Source organism: Geotrypetes seraphini, chromosome 18, assembly GCF_902459505.1.
Source record: "Geotrypetes seraphini chromosome 18, aGeoSer1.1, whole genome shotgun sequence".
Taxonomy (NCBI): domain Eukaryota; kingdom Metazoa; phylum Chordata; class Amphibia; order Gymnophiona; family Dermophiidae; genus Geotrypetes; species Geotrypetes seraphini.
The window spans coordinates 29,844,350-29,866,377 of record NC_047101.1 but is presented as its reverse complement, the minus strand read 5'-3'; the positions used below and the strand labels follow the sequence as shown (position 1 = coordinate 29,866,377).

Sequence of the window (22,028 nt, the reverse complement as noted above, 5' to 3'; positions counted from 1 at the left end):
CCGTGTCAAACGATGCGAGCGATTGGGCCTAGGCCCAAAGCCCGCTGACCGGATGAAAAGAGAAGTCTTATTTTATTTTTAATTTTGTTAAAGAAGAAAATAAACACACAGCGACCGAAAAATAAAACAAAATCAGCCGCGGTGAGAGAAGGCAACGAAGTTTGCTGCAGAGTGAAGATGAAGAGGACTTCTTGGTTCCGCAGAAAACGTTGAACTGAAGATCCTCACAGGAGATGCGCCCCCTAGTTCAGGTGGGAAGGCACGCGCGCATGCGCGATGCAGCACTCGTAAGCTCTTATAAAGATCTTCAAGCAAGTCTGCTTTCAAGGCTGTCCACTGTGGGGCTCCGTCAGTGACGTCACCCATGTGTGAGAATATGCTGCCTGCTTGTCCTGAGATAAAAGCAAACGCCCCTCAGAATCAGTCTACTAGCTGGAAGCTTTTAGGGACAATAACCAGGCAGAAAACAGATGATTCAAAACTAAGCTTACACAGAGAGGGTGGGTGGTACTGAATCCTCCAGGGACCAACAGAAAGATTCAGCATGCTAGGTCAGTGTTCAACCTTTTCAAGTTTATTCAATCTTTGATATACTGTTTAACAAAAACATACCTAACGGTTTACAAATAGAGTATTGTTAAAATAAAATAAAAACTTTAAAGTGGGGGGATGACAAGACAGATAAACTTACTGGGATAAAAAGGAAGGTGTGAAAAGAAGAGTTTAAATACAATGTCAAAAATAAAAACGAAAAGGGAGGGAAAAAAACAGGAGGACCGGCGGAAATAAAAGAATTATTTTGTGGACCGGCAAATTACTAAGACTGAAATAAAAAACCCAGTTTCCACCCCATCCCCACGAGCTCAGTTTCTGCAAACTATCCGATCCCATCCACACAAGCCTCAGTTATGATTTTATATTGCATGTATTTTATTAAAAGTATAAAAATAAATAATATTCTGTACAATTGTCATTTTATAAATACAAATACAGAGCAAGGCTCAACAAAACCCGTCTCCTCTCCCCTTCACATATATTCCCTCTATCAAGAAAACTGAATAAGCCAAATTACAGAATGCTACACAGAAATATCATGCTAAAAGAATACTGCAGTCACACATGACAGGAATAGTATTAGGGGAGTGCAACTAGGCATCTGCCCTCTGGTCAGAGAACCCTAAGCAGTCCAGCCTGAGCATAGCAGAAAGAGATGCAAGCAGCCAACCAGCTGGAGATGGTGTGCTTGGAAACTGGATGTCCCAACTTGTTTGGATCAAAGGAGACAAAAAGTTGCGAAGATCGCTGTGGCTTAGTCCTTTGCAAGTAGAAAGCCAAAGCACACTTACAGTCCAGAGTATGAAGAGCTGTTTCTCCAGAATGAGAATAAGGCTTTGGAAGAAACACTGGAAGAACAATGCATTGATTGAGATGAAATTCTGAAGCCACTTTAGATAAGAATTTAGGATAAGTACGGAGGACCACCTTGATGGAATACTGTGAAAGGTGGGTCCGCTACTAAAGCTTGTAGCTCACTGAATCTGCTAGCAGACGTGAGAGCAATGAGAAAAACCACTTTCCAAGTGAGATATTTCAGATGAGCCGAAGATATTGGTTCAAATAGAGGCTTCATCAACATTGAGATCCCAAACCACTGGAGGCGGTTTGAGAGGTGGCTTAACACTGAAAAGTCCTTTCATGAATCTGGAAACCACAGGATGAGCAGAGAGGGGTTTCCCTTCTATAGGCTGATGGAAAACAGCAATTGCACTGAGATGGACTCGAATGGATGTTGATTTGAGGCCTAACTGAGATAAATGCAACAGGTAATCCAAAACTTGAGACAAGGAGGTAGATTGAGGCTCCTTGTGATCATTGGTGCACCAAGCAGAAAACCTAGTCCATTTCTGGTTATAACATTGCCTAGTGGTCAGCTTCCTGGAAGCCTCTAAAACAGGGGTGCCCAATACATCGATCGCGATCAACCGGTAGATCGGGAAGGCAAAGCCTGCTTGTCCTGGGATAAAATAGACTCTGCATGAAGCAAAAATGAAATCAGGAAGAAAAACCCCTGGGGGTCCCATGTGACTCCCTGCCACAGCAGGGGACCCAGCAGAAATCTGCCCCTGTGTTTCCAATACAGGGGGAAGGTCACCTGAAGTTGCAGACAAAATGGAGGGGCCTGTCTGTAAAAATGGCAAAGTTCCCACCAAAAATAACCCCTCCAGGGCCTGTAGTGGCTGGGAAGCCTGAACTGTCCCAGCCGCTAAAGCAGGCAAGCCGGCATCAGCTGTTAAAGAAACAGCTGAGAGGGAATCCCTCCGTGGGCAGTGGGGGAAGATTGGGCCTCCCTGCTGACTTGCGAGGCACTAGCGTCGGGGAGCCCTTGACGACTGCAGCTACTGCCAACGAGGCTCTATCACCGGCACCAGCCTGAACAGCTGTTTTCAGGCTGGCCGCGAGTGCCTCATGTCTGGACCAAATTGTACACCTCTTCCCCTAAGTGCTCGATTGCTCCATACGCAACCTAGCTAGAAGAAAAAGTGTCAGTTAGGTGAGAAAAATACAACAAATTTAAAGGGAAAGCAACCCTTCAGACTGGCACTACCTCAGGATTTTTTTTTTCTCTTTACAGAACAGACTCCACTGGTTCTCAAAGCAGTATGCCTTGCTTAAATTAGGGGGCAAGGCTTACTGCTGAGGCACCTCTAAAAAAATGTTGGGGTGGTGGAGGAAAGTGGGGGAGGGACCCAGCACAAGACCCACTGGGTTTGACACCCCAAACAGGGCCCACCCAAGCTCTATCCGGCACAAAAACAGGGACCAGGATCCCTAAACAAATTCCAACAGTTCCTCACACCTGCTGAGACTGAAAGAAGACTGATAGGAATAGGGGAAGGTACTTTTTATGTATTATTCCACAGTTTTGTTTCAGTCTCCACCTGCTGGTCATGATGAGATATATACCCATTTGTAAGATACCTATACCGGTCTGGAGAGTTGCTACAGAAATATGTCTTCACTCCACTCCACTCAGGCCCGCGGGCCAAATTTGGCCTACCATTCCTTCCCTCCCTCCATCTCAGCTTTCCGGTCTCATCTTCAAAGCAGCCTGCAAACCTAGCAGGCTGGAGAGATTGTAACCCTATACTTCTACTAAAACTAAGGGGTCCTTTTATTAAGGTGCACATTTAGTGCACGCTGAATTGGTTAGCATACCTTAATAAAAGGACCCCTAAGTATCTTAATAGATTTTGGCTCATTATGTGATTGAGTTTCACACCGCTGGTCTAGAGTGTCTCACATATTGCACTGGAAAAAGCAATGTTACTTACCGTAACAGTTGTTATCCAGGGACAGCAGGCAGCTATTCTCACTAGTGGGTGATGTCATCTGACAGAGCCCCGATACGGACGTCTCACAAGCATGTCTTGCTTGAAGAAACTCAGAAGTTTCGAGATGCCCGCACCGCGCATGCGCCAGTGCCTTCCCGCCCGATGGTCCGGGCATGTCTCCTCAGTTCAGGTAACTAGCAGAGAAGCCAACCCAGGGGAGGTGGGTGGGACGTGAGAATAGCTGCCTGCTGTCCCTGGATAACAACTGTTACGGTAAGTAACATTGCTTTATCCCAGGACAAGCAGGCAGGTATTCTCACTAGTGGGTGACCTCCAAGCTAACCTCAATGGGATGGTGGGAGAGTTGCCAACTTAGGAGAATAAATTTTGTAACACTGTTTGGCCAAACTGTCCATCCTTCTGGAGAAAGTATCCAGACAATAATGAGAGGTTAATGTATGAACTGAGGACCAAGTGCCAGCCTTACAAATCTCCTCAATCGGTGTCGATCTGAGAAGGCTACAGAGGCTGCCATTGCTCTGACCTTATGGCTGTGACCTTACAGGGAAGGGGTAATCCAGCCTGGGCTTAGCAGAAAGAGATACAAGCCGCCATCCAGTTGGATATGGTGCGCTTCGATACAGGTCGTCCCAGCTTGTTTGGATCAAAGGAGACGAAAAGTTGAGGAGCAGTTCTTTGTGGTTTGGTGCGATCCAGGTAGAAAGCCAAAGCACGTTTACAGTCCAGAGTATGAAGAGCCGATTCTCCAGGATGAGAATGAGGCTTTGGAAAAAACACTGGAAGTACAATAGATTGGTTGAGATGAAATTCAGAGACCACCTTAGGCAGGAATTTCGATGAGTGCGAAGGACCACCTTGTCATGATGGAATACTGTGAAAGGTGGATCCGCCACTAAGGCCTGAAGCTCACTGACCCTGCGAGCAGACGTGAGGGCTACTAGAAAAACCACCTTCCAAGTGAGAAACTTTAGCGGAGTCTTGCTGAGAGGCTCAAAAGGAGGTTTCATAAGCTGAGAAAGGACAACATTGAGATCCCAAACCACTGGAGGAGGTTTGAGAGGGGGATTGACATGGAAAAGTCCTTTCATAAACCTGGAAACCACAGGATGAGCAGAGAGAGGTTTCCCTTGTAGAGGCTGATGGAAAGCCGCAATAGCACTCAGGTGGACTCATATAGATGTAGACTTGAGACCAGACTGAGACAGGTGCAGAAGATAGTCCAAAACAGAGGATAGGGAGGCTCGCTGAGGCTCCTTAGAGTTGGAAACACACCATGAAGAAAATCTAGTCCATTTTTGGGAGTAGCATTGACGAGTAGCAGGCTTCCTGGAAGCCTCCAAGACATCCCTCACCGCCTGGGAAAACTGGTGAGGAGTCACGTTGAGAGGAACCAAGCTGTCAGGTGGAGAGACTGCAGGTTGGGGTGAAGTAGAGATCCCTGATGCTGAGTAAGCAGTGAAGGAAACACTGGAAGAAGGAACGGCTCCCTGCTGCTGAGATGAAGTAGAAGGGAGAACCAAGGTTGTCTGGGCCACCGAGGAGCTATCAGAATCATGGTGGCATGGTCGGACTTCAGCTTGACCAGAGTCTTTTGAATGAGAGGAAAAGGAGGAAACGCATACAGAAAGCGATTCCCCCAATCCAGCAGAAAGGCATCTGCCTCGAGACGAAGAGGAGTGTACCGTATTTTCGCGCGTAATACGCGTTTTTACCTACCGCGCATACCCCTCGCGCGTTATACAAAATTTTTTTACATAGTTCCCACCCCGCCCGACGCCCGATTCACCCCCCCCCCCCCCCCAGCAGGACCGCTCGCACCCCCACCCCGAACGACTGCTCGCACGCGCTCCCACCCGCACCCGCATCCACGATCGGAGCAAGAGGGAGCCCAAGCCTTCTTGCCCGGCCGACTCCCCAACTCCCCGACAATATCGGGCCAGGAGGGAGCCCAAACCCTCCTGGCCACGGCGACCCCCTACCCCCACCCCGCACTACATTACGGGCAGGAGGGATCCCAGGCCCTCCTGCCCTCGACGCAAACCCCCCTCCCTCCAACGACCGCCCCCCCCCCCAAGAACCTCCGACCGCCCCCCCCAGCCGACCCGCGACCCCCCTGGCCGACCCCCACGACACCCCCACCCCCCGTACCTATTCTGATTGGCCCACGCGCCTTAGGCCCCACCAGTAGGCGGAGCTTTGGGACGGATGGGCCAATCCGGCCTCATTCCGTCATTGGCTGCCTGCCGGACAGGCGGGTTTGGCTCCCGTCTGTCCGGCCAACTACCAAAGGTACGGGGAAGGGGGGTGGGGGTGTCGTGGGGGGTCGGCCAGGGGGGTCGCGGGTCGGCTGGGGGGGCGGTCGGAGGTTCTTGAGGGGGGGGGCGGTCGTTGGAGGGAGGGGGGTTTGCGTCGAGGGCAGGAGGGCCTGGGATCCTTCCTGCCCGTAATGTAGTGTGGGGTGGGGGTCGCCGTGGCCAGGAGGGTTTGGGCTCCCTTCTGGCCCGATATTGTCGGGGAGTCGGCGGTCCTTCGGGGTGGGGGTGCGAGTGGTCCTGCCGGGGGGGGGGGGATGTATCGGACGTCGGGGGGGGGGGCATCAGGCTTTCAGGATGGGGACAGACCTTCAAGGGGGACAGGCAGACCTTCAAGGGGGGACAGGACTTCAAGGGGGACAGGCAGACCGAAGGGAGTGAAAAAGCTATAAAATAAACCCACTAGCGTGTCAATGTGTTGAGAGGAAGAGGTGGTCTGGGAAATTCTGCTGAGAAAACTCCGGGTCCATTTCCACCCCCCAGTTACCCTAGTCCACTCCACTCAACTGGTTCACATACTGAGTGGGTCTTTGGGTGTTGTTCCTGGGATCTCTTTCAGTGGTTTGTCAGTATCTCCTTGTGGTCCAAGGAAGGAAACTTTGTTAACCTTAGCATTGACCTTCAGAATATATTTGTAACAGCGCTGCTTGTGTGGCATTACCGTAGGCTATGTAGTGATGGAAAGAAAAAAACAGACCTTTGCACATTTTTGCACTAGGTATATGGTATGGGTATTCCTGCACAGCTAAGTCCTTGTGAAGTTACGGTACCTTGTTCTTTCTGTATTTGACATCTAGCAAGGTCTCTGTTTGGAAGGAATGATTTAAGTTATGGTAAAAGCAGATAGCGTTGCTGGTTTTAAAAAGGTTTGGACAAATTCCTGGAGGAAAAGTCCATAGTCTGTTATTAAGACATGGGGGAAGCGTCTGCTTGCCCTGGATCGGTAGCATGGAATGTTGTTATTCTTTGGGTTTTGACCAGGTATTTAGTGACCTGGATTGGCTACCATGAGAATGGGCTACAGGGCATGATGGACCATTGGACTGACCCAGTTAGGCTATTCTTATGTTCTCATCTGTAGGGGCCTTTGTTTTCACTTCTTATTTTAATGTATTTTTTCTGGAAACTTATCAGTGTTTTTTATAATGGGAACAAAAATGGAAGAGAATTACCGTAATGTGTGTGGAATGGGGGGGGGGGTTGTTTAACTACCATAATTTCTTCAGCTAAATACCGGTAATTCAATCCACCTCAACCAGACATAGGAGAACTCACGCACCATTGACACACCCTCCAACCAAACACGTGAAAAGAAAAAAACTGTTCATTCTTATAAACAACCTTATAACTTTTAATCTAGAGTTAGTGAGTATGAATTCAGCAACAAGAACAGAAACATGTTAATTCTTATAAACTATAACATTAACCGGTAGATCAAACGAAGTATGGAAGACAAAATAATCTAAATACAGTTACCGTAATTACGGTAAAGTTGTAAATAAACAAAGTTTACAGGTTTATTCAGTCATCATCATCACAGTCATCTGAATCCTTGAATCCATCAAAATCCGAATTGTCATCATCGTCATTAAATAAACTGAGCACGGCCTGCAGACGATCCTCGTTTATTTCCGAAGTGATATCGTCATCATCATCATCGCTGATATCCATGTTGTTGCCTCCTTCCGCTGCACTGGTAGTACCCGTAGTGTCATTGGTTTCATAAACAATGCCCGCTTTTCTAAATCCGTTTCGAATGGTATCTGGTTTTATTTTGTCCCATGCTGAAGCCACCCACTTGCAGACTTCTGTGAAAGTTGCCCGCTTCTGCCGCCCCGCGGGTGTGTACTCGTGCGTGCCGCTCTGCATCCACTCCTCCCACTCCTTTCTAATAAAAGTCTTGAATGGATGATTCACTGCGATGTCAAGTGGTTGCAGCTTACACGTCAGGCCTCCAGGTATCACAGCGATGTGGGCACGAGTAGAATTAATGTAGGCCTGAACATTTTTTTCTTTGTGGGCAGCCATGGCATCCAAAATTAACAAGGATTTTTTTGCAAAGAATCCACCCAGTCTTGCCCTAAAGCATTTATCTACCCACAATCTCATTACGTCGCAGTCCATCCATCCCTTCTTGTTGCAGTGCACAACCACACTGGTGGGCAGCTTTTCACGGGGCATAGTGACCCTTTTGAAAATGAGCATGGGCTTTAACTTAACCCCGCTAGCTGAGCAACCAAGAACGACTGTAAAACACGTTCTTTCATGCCCAGTTGTGGTGATGGCAACAGATTTAGTACCTGTGGGGGCTATGGTTCTTGTTGCTGGAATGTCGAATGCCATTGGAATTTCATCCATGTTGATGACGTCCTTTGCAGTGATGCCAAGTTCAGATATTTCTTTGGCGACAAAGTCACGGAAATCAATCAATTTTTGCTGCCAGTCATCTGGAAGTCGCTGGCCAACAGTTGTTCTCAATCTAACTGATAGTCCGTTCCTTTTCATAAATTTTGAGATCCATGTGAAGCCAGCTTTGAAGTCGGGTATTCCTCTTCCATTGGCAAGTAGTTTTGCCTTCATCTGAATCGCAACAGTAGAGACTGATTGATTTTGCTCCCTTCTCGCCAGAATCCACTGCTTCAAGTCATCCTCCAGCTGAGGCCATTTTGGTTTGGCCCCACGACGTGCCCGTTTGCGCGGATTGCATTTCTCCAGTTCCTTCTTATCTTTTCTCCATTCACGCACCGATGTTTCTCCAACATCGAACTCTCTCGCTGCGGCCCGGTTGCCTATTTCCTCAGCTTTCGCAACGACTTGAAGCTTAAAGTCCACTGTATATGACTTTCGTCTTATTCCTGCCATTATGGCGGTACATTTAAATTTAATTGATAAACTCTACTACCGGGTAGATAAATGCAGAATACCAATCTGAAGAGATCAAATTAAAATGTGGGCTCTACATGCAGCATTAATCTTTTATAGGCTTACCCAAAGGCTGAGATGCTGTTGTATAGTCAAAATAGTATTCACTGGGCAAATTACAAGGCCAGATAGAGGGGGGGCCACAGCCACGTGGTGAAAAGCACACCACCAGAAAAACAGCCTTGGTGAAAACTAAGCGGCAAGCATGCTCAGACCATTGCGCATGCTTACAGAGCCGGAAGCAGGGCAGGGCGGGCGAAAGGAGAGTCGGGACAGCGCACGGAGAGGCGGGGCAGTGCACGGAAAGTCAGGGAGGGTGAACGGAGAGTCGGGACAGCGCACGGAGAGTCGGGGCAGTGCACGGAAAGTCAGGGAGGGTGAACGGAGAGTAGGGACAGCGCACGGAGAGGCGGGGCAGTGCACGGAAAGTCAGGGAGGGTGAACGGATAGTCGGGACAGCGCACGGAGAGTCGGGGAGGGCGAAAGGAGAGTCGGGCTGCATGCGCGGTATACCCGTGAGCGCGGTATACAAAAGTTTTTGTACATAAAATCGTGGTTTCTGCGCGCTATACCCGTGTGCGCGTTTTACACGGGTGCGCGTTATCTGCGTGAAAATATGGTAGATCCTGGAGCAGAATTGAGGCAGCTTGAAGTTGTGGGGACCCGCAAAGAGGTCGATCTGAGGCATCCCCCAAAGTGCAAATATCAGATGAAGGGGCTTGAAATGGAGTGTCCATTCATGAGGCTGGAGAAGACGACTTAGGTTGTCTGCCAAGACATTGTCCTTCCCCTGAATGTAGACAGCTTTGAGGAAGGCGTTGTGGTGAACCGCCCAATCCCAGACTCTGAGAGCTTCCTGGCAGAGGGAGGCCGAGCCCGTGCCCCCCTACTTGTTGACATAATACATGGCGACCTGATTGTCTGTGTGAATGAGGACCACCATGTCGTGAAGCAGATGTTGAAAAGCCTGAAGAGCATTGAAGATGGCTCTGAGCTCCAGAAGATTGATTTGATGGAGTCGGTCCGCACTGGTCCAGAATCCCTGAGTGCGAAGACCATCCAGATGAGCTCCCCAGGCATAGGTCTATGAATCTGTCGTGAGAATCTTCTGGTGGGGAGGAGTGTGAAATAGCAAACCTCTGGATAGATTCGAAGAGGTCATCCACCAAAGTAGAGACTGCCGAAGAGCAGGAGTGACTACGATGTGCCGAGTCAACGGATCTGACACCTGAGACCATTGAGAAGCCAGGGTCCACTGAGGAATTATGAGGTGAAGTCTGGCAAAGGGCGTCACATGAACTGTAGAGGCCATGTGGGCCAGGAGAACATCATGTGTCTCGCCGATATGGACTGGCGCGAAGACACCGACTGGCAGAGGTGAAGAAGAGCATCCAGGCGCTGAGGAGGAAGGAATGCTCTGAGCTGAATGGTGTCCAGGACCGCCCCGATGAAGGGGAGAGACTGGGTAGGCTGTAGATGAGATTTGGGGAAGTTGATCTCGAAGCCCAAACTCTGCAGGAAGTAAATAGTGGCCAGGGTCGCCGAGATGACTTCTGGAGCCGAGGGGGCCTTGATGAGCCAGTCGTCGAGGTAGGGAAATACCTGAAGACCCCGGGACCGGAGTGCAGTGGCCACCACCACCAGACACTTCGTGAAGACTCTGGGAGACGAGGATAGGCCTAACGGAAGCACTCGGTACTGCAGATGTAGATGTCCCACCCGAAATCTGAGGAACTTGCGAGAAGCCGGATGAATGGGAATGTGAGTGTAGGCCTCCTTGAGATCCAGAGAGCATAACCAGTCGTTCTGCTCAAGGAGGGGATAGAGAGAAGCTAGGGTCAGCATGCAAAATCTCTCTTTGACCACGAACTTGTTGAGGACCCTGAGGTCCAGGATGGGTCGCAGATCGCCCGTCTTCTTCGGGACAAGGAAGTACCGGGAGTAAAACCCCTGGTTGCGCTGGTCCACAGGGACCGGCTCGACGGCACGAAGCCGGAGCAAAGCCTGAGCTTCCTGAAGAAGAAGGGCGGTCTGAGTCAAGTTGGAAGGATACTCTCTTGGAGGGTGGTCCGGAGGAACCCGATGGAATTTAAGAGAGTACCCTTCCCTGATGATCGTAAGGACCCAGAGGTCAGTGGTGACAGCCTCCCAGCGATGACAAAAATGATGAGAGGCGCCCCCCGATGGGAAAAACAGGAGGAGGCAGAACGAGGTTGGTTACGCTCTCTAAGAGACAGTCAAAAAGGCTGAGGAGCCTTGGGGACAGTAGACGGCTGAGGCTTTTGCTGAGCTTTCGGAGGAGGCTGCCGCTTCGCTGGTTGCCTCGCAGGTGGAGCTTGCCTCAGTTGATAACGCCATTGATAAATCAAGGGCGGTCGAGAGGGTCGAGACTGCTGAGGCTTAGGCTTCGACCGAAGAATGGACTGAAAGGACTTTTCATGATCAGACAATTTCTTCGTGACTGTCTCGATGGATTCGTCAAAAAGGTCCGCCCCAGCACATGGAACGTTTGCCAGCCAGTCCTGAAGATTCGGGTCCATGTCAATAGTACGCAGCCAGGCCAAACGGCGTATCGCCACAGAGCAGGCAGCAGCCTGGGCCGAGAGCTCGAAGGCATCATAGGAACATTGCATCAACTGAAGACGAAGCTGGGACAGTGAAGCAACTACCTCCTCGAACTCAAAACGAGCCTGGGACTCGATGTAGGGCGTAAACTTCCGAAGTACAGGAAGAAAGAATTCCAAATAAGTGGCAAAGTGGAAATTATAATTCAGAACTCGGGACGCCATCATAGAATTCTGATAGATGCGTCTTCCAAACTTATCCATGGTTCTGCCCTCGCAGCCCGGAGGCACCGAAGCATACACCTGGGCTGGATGAGACCGCTTGAGAGAGGATTCGACCAGAAGGAACTGATGCGAAAGTTGAGGACCCTCGAAGCCCTTATGATGCACCGTGCGGTACCGAGCATCCAATTTTCCAGGGACCGCAGGGTTGGAGTAAGGAGACTCAAAACATCTCATGAAAGTCTGGTCGAGGAGCTTATGCAGAGGCAGGCGCAGGGACTCGGCTGGGGGATGAGGCAAGTGCATGGTATCGAGGTACTCCTTGGAGTATCGGGAACCAGAATTGAGGGTAATGTCTAGGTCATCCGCCATTTGTCTTAGAAACGAGGAAAAAGACAGTTGGTCCGCCAGTGCCGGTCGTCGAGAAGGACTGGAAGAAGACGAGGCCTCGGGTTCCACAGAGGCCTGCGAACAACAGGGTGAGTGAAAAACCTCGGTGTCCTCGAACTCCGGACCCGGAGGAGGAGACCCAGCTGAAACAGAGTACCCCATTCGAGGCAATTTCTTTTGGGGAGAGACGGTCGAGTGCCGAGAGGAATGCCTCGAAGAGTGCTGGATCGATGCCCCTCTCGATGCCTGGAGGGGGATCGAGACCGCCGGTGAGAATACTGATCCCCAGAAGCCTCCAAAGAGCAGATAGGACTCGAGGCCGTAGATCGGAGAGGCGGAAGATTCGACGCCTCCCGCGACGATGCCCATGCTTGATAGGGGGTTCGGAAGAACTCGTCCTGTTTCTTGCTATGCCCAGGGCTGGAGGTCCCGAGGGTGGATGCCACTGTGTCATGGGGAGGGGTAATAGGCTCCAAAGGAGGCAAGTCACTAAGGGAGGCCTTCCTCGAGGGGATCGGCTCCAAGTTATGCATGTCGCTAAAGGAGGCCTTCCTCGAGGGACCGGCCATCGACCGCCGCTCCTCCTCGCCGAGCAACGAGGTCGTGCATCGCGGAGGAGGAGGAGGGGGCGGGCGGCCCGCCCCTCGGAATCGGAACTGGGAGGTCACCCTGGATCGTGGCAATCAGCCGGGGTCCCATGGTGGTCATGAGCTCCACAAACTGAGCCTCCAAAATGGACTGCAACGAAGCCGATATGGAGGGATCCGCACCAAAAGGGGGCCCTTCCGCACGGTCTCCGCGCTCTTTCGGTGCCGAGTGCTTTTGCTTGCCAGCCTTCGGCACTTTGAGCACCACCGGTGGAACTGTAGGGGTCGGTACCTGTTCCGAGGAGACGGAGGAAGGCACCGGCGCCGAGGCCGAAACCGGAGTAAACGATGCCGGTTTCAGAAGGCCCGAAGCCGCAGGAGAGGCAGAGGGCTTCGCAGACGGAGTCGAAGCACCAGTCGATGTCGAAGCCAAAGGATCCAACACTGCTTCCATCTTGAACATCGACTCCCACAACAAACAGCGGAGTTTAAACGCACGCGCTGTGAGAGTGGAGCAAGGCCAGCACGATTTCGGAAGGTGGTCCGGACCCAGACACTGCAGGCAGCGTCGATACGGATCTGTGAGCGAAATCGCGCGCTGGCACTTGCTACACTTTTTAAAACCGGTGATCGGCCGGGACATAGGCCGGAAAAGCTCCGCCGCAAGGTCGAAGGCGCGGGGCCCAAGCCACGCGGCCGACCCGGTGTTGGAAGAAAAAAATTTTTTTTTTAAAAGAAATCAAAGAAAGAAACAAATGCACGGCAAGAGCAAAAGAACTCAAACTGCGGCGATGCAGAAGGCGAAAAAACGGGTTCAATTGGCGCAGAATTGAAGTAAACTTCTCAGCTCCGCGGAAGAAAAAGAACTGAGGAGACACGCCCGGACCATTGGGCGGGAAGGCACTGGCGCATGCGCGGTGCGGGCATCTCGAAACTTCTGAGTTTCTTCAAGCAAGACATGCTTGTGAGACGTCCGTATCGGGGCTCTGTCGGATGACATCACCCACTAGTGAGAATACCTGCCTGCTTGTCCTGGGATAACATACATATCCTCTCTCCCCAAGCAGCTAAATGTTACAAGGATCTCCTTAAATTCAGCAACTAAAACCACAGCAAATTTCAACTACCATATAAAACAAAGAACTCCAAGGAATCGAACAAGAGAAAGCAGAGAAAAAGGTGAACAGTTAGATCAACTGCAATTCCCTGACCAACTAAAGCTTAAATGAGCATGTAAAGAGCAGGACAATTTCATTATAGTATTCATATACTTACTTTCTCGTCAGGGGTTCTGAAACCATTCTTCACATAGTTGACAAACTTGGGCTCCAATTTTGGAAGGGACCCTCCCTGTTGAGGATAAACAGTTTTAGAAAACATATGAAAAGAAAAGACAGAACACCTTACATTATCCTGATCATGTTACTCTGGTCTCACTGGTTTTCTATTGAATACCATGTTCAATTAAAAGTCCTATTTAAGTATTTAAGGCATTTAGGTCAGGGACTCCCATCCTTCTTAGTCTCTCTTACAATGCCTTGCACACCACTCTTTTACAGTCCTTAAATGCAGAGTAATGCATTTGGGGATTAATAATAGGAAGGAACCGTATATGCTGGGAGGAGAGAAGCTGATATGCACAGACGGTGAGAGGGACCTTGGGGCGATAGTGTCCGAAGATCTAAAGGCGAAAAAACAGCGTGACAAGGCAGTGGCTGCTGCCAGAAGGATGCTGGGCTGTATAAAGAGAGGCGTAGTCAGTAGAAGGAAGAAGGTGTTGATGCCCCTGTACAGGTCATTGGTGAGGCCCCACTTGGAGTATTGTGTTCAGTTTTGGAGACCGTATCTGGCGAAAGACGTAAGAAGACTTGAGGCGGTCCAGAGGAGGGCGACAAAAATGATAGGAGGCTTGCGCCAGAAGATGTATGAGGAGAGACTGGAAGCCCTGAATATGTATACCCTAGAGCAGTGTTTTTCAACCGCTGTTCCGCGGCACACTAGTGTGCCACGAGATGTTGCCTGGTGTGCCGTACGGTCAGGGCCGCCATCAGGGCAGTACCACCAGTGTAGGGAGAGGGGCGGTCCGCCCCACGTGGACAGGAGAGAGCTGGACGGGGGACCCGCAGAGTTCAATACATCTCGAGCCGCGAGGCTCGTCTTCTGTTCCTGCCTGCCCTGCAGCTAACATATAGCCGATCGCAAGCGTTCCCCGATGTCAGCGCTGACGTCGGAGGGAGGGCTTAAGCAAAGCCTGCCCTCCGACGTCAGCGCTGATGTCGGAGAATACTTCCGTTCGGCTATTTGTGCACGGCAGGGCAGGCAGGAAGCAGAAGACAAGCCTCGCGGCTTGAGCTTCGTTTTGCTGAGAAAGTTGCAAAGATGGGCTGGGAGGCAAACACGGAACACAAAAGGGGGGAGGGAGTGCGTTTTGGACACAAGGCATGAACTTGGGAGAGAGGAAGGGAGGGAAAGAGATGCTGAGGTGGGGGAGGGAATGAGTGTTTGGACACAGAAGGCATGGACTTTGGAGAGAGGAAGGGAGGGAAAGAGATGGTTGTGTACACGGGGAATAGAAGAAAGGAGAATTTTTGGTCATAGGGAGGGAGTGAGGTACAGATAGTGGCATACGAGGGTGGGGGGGGGGGGCGGTCTGCCCCACCCTGGGTTTACGTCCCAAGGGGGTGCACAGCTGGCCACCCTCCAGTGTTGTCCCTAGGCCGGCAAACTGCGGCTCTTTAGCCACTTGAGTGCCACCGCCGCCAACGGTGTTGTTGGTGGTGGCAGCATTATAAAATACTTTCTTTGTGTTTATTTGATTCCTATTCAAGAGAATTACTTTATATATAGTCAATATAGGCACAGAGTTAAATTTTTTAACATTTTCTAATGGTGGTGTGCCTCGTGATTTTTTTCATGAAACAAGTGTGCCTTTGCCCAAAAAAGGTTGAAAAACACTGCCCTAGAGGAAAGGAGAGACAGGGGAGATATGATTCAGACGTTCAAATACTTGAAGGGTATTAACGTAGAACAAAATATTTTCCAGAGAAAGAAAAATGGTAAAACCAGAGGACATAATTTGAGGTTGAGGGGTGAGTTTGAGGTCAGGGGCAATGTTAGGAAATTCTACTTTACGGAGAGGGTAGTGGATGCCTGGAATGCGCTCCCGAGAGAGGTGGTGGAGAGTAAAACTGTGACTGAGTTCAAAGAAGCGTGGGATGAACACAGAAGATTTAAAATCAGAAAATAATATTAAAGATTGAACTAGGCCAGTTACTGGGCAGACTTGCACGGTCTGTGTCGGTGTATGGCCGTTTGGTGAAGGATGGGCAGGGGAGGGCTTCAATGGCTGGGGGGGGTGTAGATGGGCTGGAGTAAGTCTTAACAGAGATTTTGGCAGTTGGAACCCAAGCACAGTACCGGGTAAAGCTTTGGATTCTTGTCCAGAAATAGCTAAGAAGAAAAATGAAAAAAAATAAAATAAAATTTTTTTTAAATTGAATCAGGTTAGGCAGACTAGATGGACCATTCGGGTCTTTATCTGCCGTCATCTACTATGTTACTATGTAAATGATTGTATGGTCCTTCCTGGAGCATGTCTAGGTTCAGAAAGAAACCACTAGACAATGATTTCTATTTCATTGCTCTAGCCTTTCTTTGGAATTACCTTTTGCAATTTATAGTGAATTATCCCTGGAAAAAATTCAAAAGAGCCATTAAAACAGGAGGCCTATGGAACGTGACCAGACTGGAATCAGGCTGAGTTGGGTGACTGTACTATAAATTTAGTATTTGTGTACCTTATGTTGGCTGAATTTCTGCTTTCACTATTTTTTTATTTTTTTTTTTAAATAAATCTTTATTCATTTTTACATCTTACATCAAGTGTATAAATAATGTACATGTAATAATGTAATGTAGTGCCGACCCAAGATCGCAAAGCAAAGGAACCACTGATGGGAGGCACGAATCGGAACATGCAAGTAAGCCTCCGTCAGATAGAGAAGTCAGGAATTCCCCCGACTAAACCGCCAGAATGACAGATCAAGATCTCCACGCAGAACACGGAGAGCCCTGTTAACCTCCTTCAAGTCCTCTCTTTCTTGGGAACCACAAAGTAAATGGAATACCAGCCGGTGCAACATTCCTGAGGAGGAACTGGAACTACAGCTTTGAGCTTGAACAGCCTTAAAGCGTCTGGCAAAAGACCCACTTCTTCCATGCCGCCTGGCAATGAGAAGCAAAAAAGTGATTCGGCAAGGCACCAGAAATCTCCAGAGCATAACCGTTGCGAATCACCTCCAGGACCCACTGATCTGTTGTGATCTCGGCCCTGCCCTGGTAAAAAATCCCAGGGGCACCTTAGATCCTGTTAAGGTCTGAACCAACTTGTCCAAATGCTCACTAAACAAAAAAGACCTCCAAAAGGGAAATCGTCAGTTTATCCTTAGATGTTGCATCCACCAACCAAGCCTGGAGCCACAGGGTATGATGAGCGGCCACCCTGAGAGCCATGGACTTGTCTGATGCCCACAAAACAGATCATACTACTCTAAAGGATCCAGAGAAGAGCGACTAAAATGGTTAAGGGGCTGGAGGAGTTGCCGTACAGTGAGGGATTAGAGAAAATGGGCTTCTTCTCCCTTGAAAAGAGGAGACAAAGGGGACATGATCGAAACATTCAAGATAATGAAGGGAATAGACTTAATAGATAAAGACAGGTTGTTTCACCTTCTCCAAGGTAGGGAGAACGAGAGGGCACTCTCTAAAGTTATAAGGGGATAGATTCCGTACAAAAGTAAGGAAGTTCTTCACCCAGAGAGTGGTGGAAAAATGGAACGTACTTCCGGAGGCTGTTATAGGGGAAAACACCCTCCAGGGATTCAAGACAAAGTTAGACAAGTTCCTGCTAAACCAGAACATACGCAGGTAAGGCTAGACTCAGTTAGGGCACTGGTCTTTGACCTAAGGGCCACCCCGGGAGCGGACTGCAATGGACCACTGGTCTGACCCAGCAGCACTGGTCTTGCATGGCATCTGAGAGATAAGCACCCATCTCAATTTTAGCTATTTTCTGTTCCACCAAGGACCACAGTCAAGGACACGCTCGGCCCACCGAAAAGAAGCCCAAGCTACCAGACCGTCACACATTGCCACCTGGACCACTGGTAGGGCAGTGACATCAAAATTCTGCATAAGAAGAGACTCCAACCTACGCTCCTCCGAGTCCCTCAAAGCTGAACCGCCCTCAACCAGCACCATATGCCATTTCACGATGGCCAAACCACCACCCTCTGGGATGGGATACAGGCGAGCCAGAGCGCACAAAACGAAAGGGCAACTCTGGTAACTTCCATTGCGCAAGCACAATATCCCAAATATCCTGATGCATAGGAAAAGAACGTGAGGCTGAGCGGATCTCCCGAATGAGGGGGATCCACCACATGTAGGGGCTCCTTCATGTCTTCCTCGAAGCGCAACACGGAGAAAACCTGGAATAAGCTCCTGGAGTTCTTCCCGACACCGACACATCCTCGCCAGCTGGCGGAACTGAAAACCTCTGCCAGCGGCATCCGTCCCACTGAGAGGATCCTGGAGGTCCACCAAAGGGTCCAGGTCCTCAACAAGTGAAAACTTCTCCCCATACAAAAAAAAAAAGTCTTCGTCCCAAGAGACCCTCGGCCGCTTGGACGAAAGAGGAGGAGACGTGGATGAAACCGGCGCTGAGGGGTGCCAAACCAGAGTGGATGCAGAAGGAACCCCCTGACCACCTGAAGATAAGCCTTGCACAAAGCTAAAACAAAATCTGGGGAAAAATCCCTGGCAGCCCAATGGGACTGACTGCCGAAGTAGAGGACCCATCAGAAGCCTGCCCCTCTATCTCCAATACAGGGGGACGGTCACCTTAGGCTGCAGAAAAAAGGGAGGCGCTTCCCACCAAAAACGGAGCAAAGTCTGCTGAGAAAAATTCCCCCAAGGCTTGTAGCGGCTGAGAAGCCTTAACTGTCCCAGCCATTAAAACAAACAAGCAGCGAGTCCCCAGTAGCATCGGCAATAAGGGAAACCTTATTTCTCTGACAGTCAGCAGCTGGGGGAATCTCTGTGTGGGTGGCAAGGGAAGCCTGGGCTTCCCTGCTGTCAGTTGCCAGGGGATCCCTGGACGCCAGCTCCCAAAGCCAAAGAGGATTCCCCTTCGCTGCAGCGGCCGGCACACTGCGAACACAGGCCAGCTGCATCAACCTCACATCTGGCACACAATAAGCACTTTTTCCCTTTAAACGTGCTCATTGTGCAATACGCAACCTAGCTAAAAGAATCAGTTACAGACAATTGAAGGCTCCCTTCAGATCGGCACTGCCTCAGGATTTATTTTTTTTCTGTCTGAACAGACTCCACTGCTTAAGCCATAAGCCTTGTCGGTATCGGTGGCAAGGCTTACAGCTGAGGCACCTCTAAAAAAATTTAGGGGAGGTGGAGGAAATGGGGGGAGGGACTCAACTTGTGACCCGAGTGTGACACCCCCCCCAAGGTCGGACAGACCCCCGAAAGGAGCCCCCAAGCTCAGACCGGCATGAGATGGGACAAGGAGCACTAAACAAATTCCAAAAGCCCTACACTGACAAAGGGAATCCTGGCACAGCTTACCAACCTGCTGGAGACTGAGAACCAACTGGTTTTATAGAGAGAAGCACAGCTATTAGTATTACAGCCAAAAGGTTTGTCTCAGTCTCCTCCTGCTGGTCATGGTGAGCTATTACCCATCAGTGAACTGTATAGGTCTGGAGAGGCGCTAAAGAAAGAATACTTTTTTACAGAAAGGGTAGTAGAGGCGTGGAATAATCTCCTAGTAGAGGTGGTGAAGACAAAAGACTGTCTGAATTCAAGGAAGTGTGGGACAAACATGTGGGATCTCTTAAAGAGGATAATGGATGCTGTGGATAGACAGACTGGATGGGCCATTTGGCATTTATCTGCCATGTTTCTAGAATATCAGAGGCTAATTTGTTTTTTTTTTTTTTTAAATCTTTATTCATTTTCATATCTTACATCAAGTGTAAAATAATTATCACAAAAATTTTTAACAAATCACTTGACAATCTTACTTATAAACCTTAAAGTATAAAAGAAATCCTTCCGCCCCATTAAGACCATACTCTTCAAGAAAACCCTGAAAAAAGAAATACCGCAAGCTCCAAACTCCACCTCTCACTAAAGCCAACTACCCCAAACAAATAACCTATCCATTTCTTACTCTCTGAAAATGACCAATTTTTATTTATTTATTTTTGTAAGCTCTTGTTGTAATACATCCTAGATAATTCTTCTGTAATTCGCCTTGAACTGCAAGGTAATGCCGGAATAGAAATCCTTAATGTAATGTAATTAACAATAAATCAATTAGCAAAAATCATATTTCCAAATCCCACCCCACCTATATCTTATATAATAACAAGGTGTTTAAGGTGTCTGATCATTAGAATATGTAATCAATGGCCCCAAAATCTTTTTAAAATTATGATAATTCCCTTGCTGTATAGCAAGGAACCTCTCCATTTTATAAATATGACAGACTGAATGCCACCAAAAAGTATAATTAAGTTTAGTATAATCTTTCCAATTTCCAGTAATATGTTGCATGGCGACCCCCGTCCGTATCAATAATAGTTTATTATTATTTGCTGAAATCGGACTCTTTAAATCTCATAGATGTACCAAATAATATAGTGTCATATGAAAGTGCAACATGATTTTCTAACAATGTATTAATTTGGGACCAAATTAACTTCCAAAAGGCATTTACATAGGGACAAAAAAAAATTAAATGATCTAAAGTCCCCGCTTCTAAACTACAATGCCAGCATCTATTGGACCTAGAGCTATCCAACTTCTGTAAACGAACTGGGGTCCAAAAAGCTCTATGCAACAATAAAAAAAAAAAACAACAGGTCTGTCTCATAGATGCTGACCTTGTAGTTCTTATTCTCCAACACCAAAAACGTGGCCATTGAGAGGCAGAAATTTGATGCCCAATCTCAATGCTCCAAATATCCCTAAGACCAGTTTTCTGTTTTTATTCAAATATCCATACAACAATTTATACCACTGTGCGGCTTGGTGACCCAAGAAATCCACCTGAAAGAATAGGAATTCCAAACTATACTGAGCATTAAGAACTTTCCATTCAGGGAACCCTTCCTGAATAGCCTGCTTCAATTGCACCCATTTGAAATTTTGTGATTTATTTAAACCATATTTATGTTGCAATTGTGAAAAACTAAGCAGTGACCCATTTAGAATAACATCATTTAAAGTCCGTATACCTGCAATAATCCAATGCTTCCAAACGATTTTAAATCCGCCAATTTTGATCTTGGAGTTTACCCAAATGGATTGATTTAATGATTTAGAAATTGGATCTCATTTGATTGTGGTTACCTTTGTGCATTTTATCTTGTCTGTTACTCTCCAGGAGTTGATGCCTTTGCAGTCCTTGCCAAGACACTGGCTGTGGCAAAATCAAGTGAATGCCCTTAAAGATGCAATGTGATGATGTATGGATCTGGCTGATACATGAACTTGCACAAAACTCACCTTTTCTAATGTTGCCTGAATCTTTGCTTTAATCTCCTCTATTGACAAAGGCTGTTTTGGTGACTTTGGAGTCTGCGGCTTCTCCTGTTTTTTTTGCCCAGGAGTCTGAAAAAGACAACTATTTTTAGAACAAAAATACTTGCAACTCATAATTGAAGGGTATAAGATGAAGTTAAGAGGTGATAGGCTCCGGAGTAATCTAAGGAAATATTTTTTTACAGAAAGGATGGTAGATAAATGGAACAGTCTCCCAGAAAAGGTGGTAGAGACAGAGACTGTCTGAATTCAAAAGGGCCTGGGATAGGCATGTGGGATCTCTCAGAGAAAGAAATAATGGTTACTGGGGGATGGGCAGACTATATGGGCCATTTGGTCTTTATCTGCCATCATGTTTCAATGTTTCGGGTTCCCCCCTCTTTATAGCTTCTTGTGACACAAGGTTCACAATTTCAGAAGGACATTCAGAACACTGCAAACTACTTGATCTTCTATAAACCTTTCAAAAGCTTAACAAATTAATAGATGTGCATTTAAATCCTAAGCCTACCATAAACATATCTGTCTATCATCCCTTCAATAGTCCCCTACTTCATCCCCCTCTAACTCCCTTCATGAGTACTAAGTTCAGATTCCCCCCTTTGTCCTATGCAATTCCACCCCATCAGCCTCCCCCCAATTCAATACATCAGCACTATGTTCTGACAACCCTTTGGATCTGTCATAATTAGATTGTAAGCTCTTCTTAGCAGGGACCATCTCTTGTGTGTACAATGTGCAGTGCTGCATACGTCTGGTAGCACTATAGAAATAATAAATTGTTGCCGTCATTCTGGACAGACAGGTAATATCCCAGTGTCCATGAACCATGCAGAAGGAATCCACTCTGGCTTTTGAATTCCTCCTTCTTCACTAGAGGGCTCTGCTGCCCCCTTCAGTTTTGTTCCAAAGCAAGGAACAGCCCCTTCTAAAAACACATGTAAAGGAGGGGTATGGGGAATATTCCTGAATGCCAAGTCTGTTCTACTCTGAAATTATAACATGTTAAAAAATGATCAAAAAAGCTAAACAATCATGCCAAACATTAATGGA

The 22,028-nt window shown here is 48.2% G+C and overlaps 1 protein-coding gene across 1 annotated transcript in view; it reads right to left on the bottom strand.

Moving 5' to 3' along the window:
• NPM1 (nucleophosmin 1) overlaps positions 1–22,028 on the bottom strand; it is a 126,030-nt gene that overhangs the window by 6,806 nt on the left and 97,196 nt on the right. Inside the window, exons 9-10 of the mRNA XM_033927466.1 lie at positions 20,940–21,044; positions 13,626–13,700 (exon numbers count right to left, since the gene is read on the bottom strand). Of these exons, the coding sequence (XP_033783357.1) occupies positions 13,626–13,700; positions 20,940–21,044 (180 nt within the window). The remainder of the gene's footprint in view (positions 1–13,625; positions 13,701–20,939; positions 21,045–22,028) is intronic.